The 9811-nt window shown below is 38.3% G+C and overlaps 1 protein-coding gene across 1 annotated transcript; it reads left to right on the plus strand.

Annotated features, from left to right (window-relative positions):
- The first annotated feature begins 437 nt into the window (after nt 1–437).
- On the plus strand, nt 438–8186 carry LOC136266468 (ras-related protein Rab-35-like). The gene is made up of 6 exons (XM_066061482.1): nt 438–684; nt 748–808; nt 5531–5591; nt 6559–6636; nt 7480–7711; nt 8070–8186. The coding sequence occupies exons 1-6, from the start codon at nt 510–512 to the stop codon at nt 8150–8152; spliced, it is 690 nt and encodes a 229-aa protein (XP_065917554.1). The 5' UTR covers nt 438–509; the 3' UTR covers nt 8153–8186.
- Nucleotides 8187–9811: the final 1625 nt, after the last annotated feature.

The raw sequence follows: 9811 nt of genomic DNA on the forward strand, positions 1-9811 counted from the left end.
CATAGCAGAACACACATACACAATACACACATACAAACATAGTAGAACACACATACACAATACACACATACAAACATAGCAGAACACACATACACAATACACACATACAAACATAGTAGAACACACATACACAACACACACATACACAACACACACATACACAACACACACATACACAACACACACATACAAACATAGCAGAACACACATACACAACAGCAGTACAATACACACATGACAATTAAATATGCACAACAGATAAAATAAGTGTTAGTGGTGTATATCACAAAAGTTAGTAGATATCAGGTCCCTTTAATGGAGGCAGATGTCCACATTCATTATGGTGCCATGGTCCAGTTGCATGCTTCTGAGTTTGAGACACTGTGACTGAGTTCGGTTAGAGTAATATGATGTGCAAAGTCTGAAGGTGGAGCATATTATGGTGTGTGGTTATTCCAAGAAATTAAGTTGCTAGACGGGAGGCGCAAGTCTTTTAATTAACCTGTGCTATGGCAGTGTGGAGTCCAGACGATAACGAGTACGATTATTTGTTCAAGATAATCGTTATTGAAGGAGGTCAACAATCCAACATACACAAGTTCCTGGAGACGTTCTTCACAGCTAATGATGCGGCCGTTACGAATGGCAGCAAAGCCACTCCAAAGACACGCCCTACTCCAAAAGGTACGTATCATAGCATTTATTTACTTCAGTGTTTGCTCGTTAACATGACAATATTGGTAATAGGTCTCGACTATAAGGAGAAAGATGTGGACCGAAATGGGCGGAGAATTAGAGTACAGATATGGTATGAAAGGGGAGTACATGCCGAATTCTCTTGGTCACCATCATAGATAATCTATATGGTCACCATATAGCTATTTTTGGACGAGAAAGCAGAGAGCAATGTAGTTCCATTGCTTATTTCATGCACTACAGATTATGTAGGACTGTGATTATTAAACTCCATGTACGAAGCCCCATTGCAGCTGTCCAGTATGGCTCTTGGCACAGCATACCTAGACTACATGTTGCTGCATGGGGACCAAGTTACCATGGACTGCATAACTATATAGCATCATGGGATGTAGTCAATCTGTTGAACTGTTGGTATGCCACGTCATGGCCACGTATAACTACGTCAGCTACAATTTATTTATTTTTTTGTCTTGCCAGCCGCAGGGTTCCAGCTATACATATTATTACTGTTTTTAGTAAATTGGTAACCCTGAGACTAGACTCCTGACCAGGGGCGTAGCCAGGATTTTTTGAAGGGGGGTTCCAGCACCAGCATATACTAGAAGCAAGGGTCTGGGGGCGCAGCCCCCAGCTGCTGAGAGACTGTCATTATTTTAATAAATCAAAACTCAGCAAATTGCTATATTTTATGCAAAAAGTACATTATGATGCATTAAGTGCCCCTGGGATGAAGGTAGTACTAGATAAAGTCACCTAGTGTAAACAGACAGCATAACACATAGAGACACATATAGTAATCTGTAAGTGATGGTTATATCTCACTGTGGTATAGGAGCCATGAATCCACTGATACAAACGACAATCAAAACAATATAACTATACTAATATGCATAGCATGAATTCATTTTGCATAACACAAGTGATAAATTACTGGAGCTCTATATCTTTAAACACTGCACACTAAAGCTATAGCAGTATAAGGTCATGCTAAGTTTTGCATTTAATGTTGGAATGTCTGAAAAATTCATATGGACATGGATATTTACATGCATGTTCTATTAGAGTATACCTGACTGTTCTATTAGAGTATACCTGACTGCTCTATTAGAATATATACCTGACTGCTCTATTAGAGTATATCGATCTTTTCAACAAGTTTTAAAGAGGGCTCATGTTACCTCCGTAAATCCTTCCCTGAGAGATGAATGTAAGTTTTATCAATTGTTGCTGTGCCATTACACTATATTGCTCACTCATTTTGTCCTGCCACACTAAAGGGTGTGTTAGGATCCTGCTTGCAGAAAGTCTAAATTTTACAGGGGGGTTCCTGAACCCCCCGGAACCCCCTTCCCTACGCCCCTGCTGACCCCTTGTAATTATATTGTACATGTAATTGTCAAATTATTATGGCGTTTATCCTCTCCCCTTATGTGTCTGGGATCTACATGTGTTTTCTGCATTTAGAGTAACTCCCTGTATTCAACAGGCTTTAATCTTTTCATAGATACCTAGTGGTATAGCATTTACAAATATTGTGTACCAGTAGTGATCCACTGTTGAAAATTATCAATTCACGTACAGTCAGGTGCCACCCTCTCTAGCTTTCCCATACAACTTATAAGGTAGTGATTTATAGTCCAGGATACAAGTAGATTGGATTTTTATCAGCTACATGGGATTGCAGATGTTGCCTGTTTCTCAGAAGTGTTATGATCAAATGTCAGACACCAAAGTGCAATTGTGTTTTCAGACAGAGCAATTATTTTGGCGTTAAAATTTCAGTTTTTTAGCAGAAATATATCCGTGTTTTTCATCAGTTTGAGGTGGAAATTGTAGCTATATCATATAGCTGCAGTACAGTAAGCAACTGCATAAAGTTACTTGAGTAACTCTATGAGCAGTGACTGACACTGACAATTGATAAACAGTGACTGTTCTATTAGAGTATACAAATAGTTACAAATTAATCGGCACACTATGAAATGTACCCACATTAAAATTTCATGTATATAATTATGGGAAAGCCTGTGGAAGATTACACACAACATTTAATATATCCTAATAGAACAGTCACTGAGACAATTAAGCAGTGGCAACATTTTGTACACTATTGTTGACATCTCAAATAAGATTTCAGCAGTTATGAACTTATCGTATTGCAGTAATATTGTGATGTAACAAAGTAATGAAAACTACCTCCATACAAGTGCCTTAATTGCTGTTTTCAAAATTTTCAAACCTACTGCCATGCTAAGTTCATAAATACCATTGCTCTGTCTGAAAATATTTGGTGTCTGCTGACATTAAGTTTGATAAAGGTATACACCACTTTGGGAAACAGGCAACATCTATAATCCCATGCCAGTTGATAAAAATCTAATCTGCTTATATCCTGGGATAGCTCAAGGTTATATATAGTTCTCTCTATCAATCACTACCACACAGTAACTTATATAAGTTGTTGAGAGGGTGGCATCCGATTATCAATGAAATTGTCCTAGGACATTGGCTTTTGCAGCTGCACAATATCTGTAAAATGATCCCACTGGGAACTTGAAAAGGTGCCTGATAATACAGGAAGTTGGAATGCACAAAAAAATCCACAGACCATTTAATGTAGTACATGCAACTTTATCCCCAGTAACATGCAACCTAGGCATGTGCCAAATCAACTAGGATCTGGAACCACTTTTTTTCATATTAATTTTTGTTCATGTAGTTTATATATATATATTATAGTCACAGTCCTTCATAATAAGTGATTGACCAATTCCAGCATGCTGGTGAGAATTCATACACTGTTCCACATCTATTGTACAGTGTTGTCATAGTTCATCAATAAAGTTGTCAGGTGGCTGCATGCATTGCTTTATATGTCTAACAGTTTTAGTCATGACAAATTAATCTTATGCTTAACGGATAGAACATCACATTATCTCTTAATAAAGAGTGCTAAGGTGGCTGTAGACTACTAAATATTGTCAAGAGTTGTAGCTATAGGGATAAGTGACAGTCAGGAGTAGTTCAGTTATCTATAGTATGCAGGGGCGAATCCAGGGGGGGGGGGGGGGGGGGGGTCAAAGGGTTCCATGGATCCCCCTTTTGAAAGAGTCTCTCTTACTCAAGATACTCTAATAGAGCAGTCACAGTATTCTTAAGAGGAGCAGTGTAGCAAGCTAGTAGTTATAAATATGGGGCGGCATTTGTCAGCAGCTCTAGGTGATGACTTTTTTTTTTGGTCTTCAACCTACAGCTATTCCAGAGTGGAGCCCCCCTTATAAAAAGTCTGGATCTGCCCCTGGTATGGACCTAAAGAATGGCATAATATTATATACACAAGACCATATCATTTCTTAGTAGGATAAGTGTGGCCATTCATGGGATAGTACTGTAGATGTTAGTTTTTTTCATACTCAATGAGTATCTCAATCTTGTATAATGTTTTTTTGTGGGAGGGGGCATTACCCCTTGGATCCACCATGGTGCTGATGATCTATTAGAACAATAATTTCTAAATCACAAGATTGCTTTTAAAATGTCTGACTGCAACTTCTGGGTGGCACATATTCTATCGTGTGTCCCCTACAAGTGGTTACAGCTCACTCCTTGTTTCCCATGAGTCTTACAGAGGACATAGAACAGTAGTTGAGAAAGATTAGGTTGGGCATCAGGTTATATTGTACAGGGTGATTCTAGACCTGGGGCAGGCCAAGAAGGGCACAGTATGACTATTGTATGGCTGTAATATAAAGTAGATATTCAGGGGGTGCAATTTCCAGATGTTGCTGGATTTTTGCAATTTGAAGGCTTGAAAACAGCCTAAAATTTATACCAAAAATCATGAAAAATACAATGCCAATCTATACTGCAACTTTTCAGGGGTTATGCCCACCCTTAGAATCACCTATGGTTACAATGGCTATTTTTGACCCAACTAGAGAAAGTGATTATCACCAAACAATACTTCAGTAAGGAAGAATGAATGACAGCTTGCTTTACATTGATTTGTCAATATGAACTGTGTACGACCTTTATATCATTCTTATCAAAGTGTCAAAATTCTTGTACCAGTGAAAATTTTTGCTTATTACCAACCATGACTTGGCCAGCATGGATGAAATTAACTTTCAGTATCTACTATACTGTTCTCTTTCTCTTGCATGGTCACATGATGGTCACATGATGGTCACATGTTCACACTTTGAAAGGCAGTGTCAACACCCTAAGATGATGTAAACTCTTGCCGCCCCATAGAAGTGATTATGCAACCACTGTGATGTCAGGTGTTACTTCTCTATATTTTTACCAGCAGGTTAATATCAGCATAATTTGTGTACCACTGCAGAATCCATTGATTATTCAGCTATAGGCTATACACAGTTGACGCTCAGTTTTACCCAAACCTCAATGGTTTCAAGTAATATTGTTTGGACAACTGAGCCCATTAATGTATGTGTAGAGCTTTGCTCAAACACTGTAATAGAACATATACAGTTATACACTCACTCTAAATGCTCTTAGTGAATAGTTAATTGTAATTAAAGTTATGGATAGTGATAACCAAAGGTCTAATGGATTAAATGTTCACTAGTATATCTGCAGTCGTAGGCAACCTCTGAGTTTATTTCTATGATCCTAATTATTCCGTTAATTACTTATAAGGCACTTATTGAGGTAGTTTTAGATAATTTCATCATGATTACCCGTCAAATCCCATCAAAAGTTTCCTAATGTATGGTATCCAGTATTTGTGAAGGATTTGTAAAAGTGGTCAGCCACACAAGACTAGGAAAGTGTAGACTATGTAATTCATGAATATTTTATGATGTAGGGATACAGCTGGACAAGAAAGGTTCAGATCAGTGACATCAACTTTCTACCGAGGATCTCATGTGAGTGAGGCTGTGTATAGTGGAACCTGTTAATGAGGACACCTCCTCCTCCACTTCATATTCAATCCATGAAGATTTACTTGTAAATTTTGACTAGCTAGTTATTCAGTACAATACATGTGATAGGGGGCACTTACATGTGATAGAGTACATGTGATACATGTGAAATACATGTGATAGGATAGGTACCCGTGATAATTTTTTTCACTAAAACATTAATTATGAGGTCATGTCATTTGTGAACAGCTTTACCTCAATAAAACCTGTTATATATATGTTATTCCTTAGTACATAAACTATTAAATTGCAAATAATTGGTGGAGTGCTGTTGGCTGGTCCCAATGCTTCCAGTGATTCAAATAGTATTATATTCGTCCTCTTCCTAGGTGCTGATCATAAAACTTAGCAGTAATGTGATGGATATCCTAGTATGTTTATTTTAATTTACTGGACAGACAGACAGACAGTGTCTGATGTGTCCAGGGGACCAGCCCAAAAGAATACAATCATAACACATGAACATGTTACTGATCATAGTGTTATATGTGATATACTGATCTAGGATTTTTAAAAGAAAGTTTCTGAAAATATATATTATAGGAACATAAAAACAAGCAGATTGGAGGGTAGCTATATGCCCAGAAATTTTTGAGTTTGGTTTGGGATTTGCAAAAAAGTATATACACGATATTTCACCTATTGTTTTAGCTTTTGATCTTTGACTTTTTATCATTGCATTTATTTGTTTGAGATTTCCATGATCGCAGCTGGCTACAATTTTATATAAAGAGAGAAATTGGTACAAGCAGTCAACTCTTATATATATATATTTTTTGCTATGTGTGACAAAGGTACCCTTTTGCGTCTTAACTATAAAGTGAAAATCAGGTTTCAACCAAAACTGCATAGATCCAGCACTGCATATTTACTATGTAAAGTTTATGATGATGAAATTTTTTCTGTATAGGGAGCTTTGTTGGTGTTCAGTCTGTCGAAGCTGATATCATTTTCTAATTTAACTTACTGGATTGAGGAAATTAAAGAAGTATGGAAACTGTCACTACAGTCTTGTGAATATTTAATAGTTATAAGCAGAGGGGTTATATAGTTTTGTCATGGCATAGTGGATCTTCTTTAAATGTCACAGAGTAGTTGCAGTTATACAGACTCACTCCACCACAGAATTAGACTGTAATAATGTTCATCTTAAGGAGTATGGAATATGAAGTAGTTGCAACTTTCACCTCAGTGTAATTTTTGTCATGCTTTCCACCTAAAACATGCAGAATTTTCTTACAGACCTTACAATTGGTATATTTTTAATGGAAATTAACCAAAGGTGATTTTCTGAGGTTTGGACAGGGAAGAATAGCTGAAGGCTTTATTCTGCACTGTTATACCCTTGTATTCAACTAACCATAACTGACAAATGACACCCATTTGAAACTTTTGGTGGTGTCAAATGATAAGTGTTGCACCATATATTCAGGATCTGAATTATGAGAATCATGTATCCTGTGATTAGGTTGACTGTCATGTGGTTGTGTCCAGTGGAACCTCATGATCAGGTAATAGATTAACTAAATGCCAAACCTGAGGAGCCATCTTTATGTCTGTCCGTCCACATTTTCTTTGCTATCAGAGGATATTCTCAATGATTGTGTAGGGCAGCTGGCAGTCACAGAAATGCAGACAGATAACAGACATAAAGATGGCTTCCCAGTTTTGATGGTTTGTACTATCACAATCTCGTGATCAGTTAACTAACAGTCAACCTGATTATTAATGAGGGAGATGGACCGTTAAATCTGCAATAATAATTCTCATAGTATGATATCCTGTATGTGTTTTTATGTTGGGCTGGTTTGATCATTTCTTTTCATTCCAGCATGTTTCCAAGTATGCTGTGTTCCTTGTTGGAACAATATCATCAGGGGAGCCACCAAGACAAGTATCACATAACACAATGCTAGAGTTTGCAGAAAAACATGAAGTTGAATATTTTGAATCTGAACTTGACAATGTTGGTGTTAATAAAATATTCGTGTCACTAGTTGATATAATTGTGAACACCCTGACTGGGACTGGAGACAGCATTGATGCTGGAAAAAGTATTGAAGGTGAGTATTAATAGTACATTAGAAGGAAGTACTGAAAAAAAAAACACTAGGTCACTACTAAGGGACCTTAACTAAATGTCTGGGTGTCCTTGTACAGGCTCTGCCTTCTGTATTTGCCCTCCAGTGAACAGGTTACAGTGTAATATAGATAGTACATTGAGACAACCAATAGTGTCCTTGTTATCAAGGTGATCTGATTTTCTAGAAGTGTCTGTGATTATGTAAGTGGCTCTCATTAGCAGGTTACACTAAGTATATGTACTGTCACTATAACTTCATATGTCCTTGGGACCATTGTGCTAGTTAGTATAGTCACAGAGTCAAGTTTACTGACGATGTATCTCCTATTATATTATAGACTCCAGTGTCAGCTTCAGCTTCAAACTGTATGAGACTAACTCTTCAATTTCTAAACATAAACGATGGTGTTGTTGGAAATAACATGATTTAAAGAATAATTATCAGGTAGTAAAAGGTAGTATCAGCATAAACTATTATGCACATGCACGCACACACGCATGCACACACCGGCACACACACACACACACACACACACACACACACACACACACACACACACACACACACACACACACACACACACACACACACACACACACACACACACACACACACACACACACACACACACACACACTCACACACACGCACACTACACACACACACACACACACACACACTCACACACACGCACACTACACACACACACACACACATGCACACACGCACGCACACTACACACACACGCACACACACACACGCACACACACACACACACACACACACACACACACACACACACACACACACACACACACTCACACACACGCACACTACACACACACACACACACACTCACACACACGCACACTACACACACACACACACACATGCACACACACACACGCACACTACACACACACACACACACACACACACTCACACACACACACACACTCACACACACACACACACACACACACACACACACACACACACACACACACACACACACACACACACACACACACACTCATACTCACACACACACACATACACACACACACACACACACACACACACACACACACACACACACACACACTCACACACACACACACACGCATGCGCGCTACACATATGCACACCAGCACACACACACACACACACACACACACACACACACACACACACACACACACACACACACACACACACACACACACACACACACTCTTATTACACACCCATACTATGGTGTAATTACAACAAAATTTGAAAATTTTCTATGCTTACTGTACAATTACAACAAGCTACCCACAGTGACACACATCACATGCTCTCTACATTCTGACATCATTCTGATTTTGAAAATGAGAATGATGATTGTTTTATCACATGTCTCATATAACATTATTGACTGACAGTGGTAACTGTCAGCAACCACACATGCAGTTTATGTGGTGATTGTGGTCACATCTCTGCTGCTTGTTGTTGTTAAGTCTGTGCTTGTGTGGGGCTCACACAAAGTGGAGAAGTGGACAGGATATAGACAATCGAGCCCCATTTCGTGTGCTTCTGTACTAAGAACATGTAGTCCTACACTACAATCTGTAGACTCTAGCTGTTCTTCTGTAGATACTTTAAGGCTAGTGGATCAAAAAACACTATTGACTTAAATATGAACAGGGACACAAGTATCTTGCATGTGTACAGCTCAAGTGTGTTCTGTTACATTTGTGTTGATTCCTTACCTGTTGTGCATGGATTGTATATAACTACCTCACTTAATAGAATAGAAGGAGATTCTTTCTAGACTCTGGTATAAAAATAAGGTTGCTCTTTTTGAAGTCCTGCATGTTCTTCCATCTCAGCATCCACATCAAGTGTTTACATTGCAGTATTTGTTTGCCATTCAGCCATTAGTCAACTGCTGTTGTCTTAAAGCAAGGCATGCCACTTACTTTTGTACAACTTAAACAAGCCCCAGACCTACTCTGCTAAGTAATATCTACTATAGTAAAGAGAAGACTGAAGTTCCTAGAGATTATAGCTAGAATTCTTAATTGATAACAACAT

This window comes from Dysidea avara, chromosome 9 (genome assembly GCF_963678975.1).
Source record: "Dysidea avara chromosome 9, odDysAvar1.4, whole genome shotgun sequence".
NCBI classification, from domain to species: domain Eukaryota; kingdom Metazoa; phylum Porifera; class Demospongiae; order Dictyoceratida; family Dysideidae; genus Dysidea; species Dysidea avara.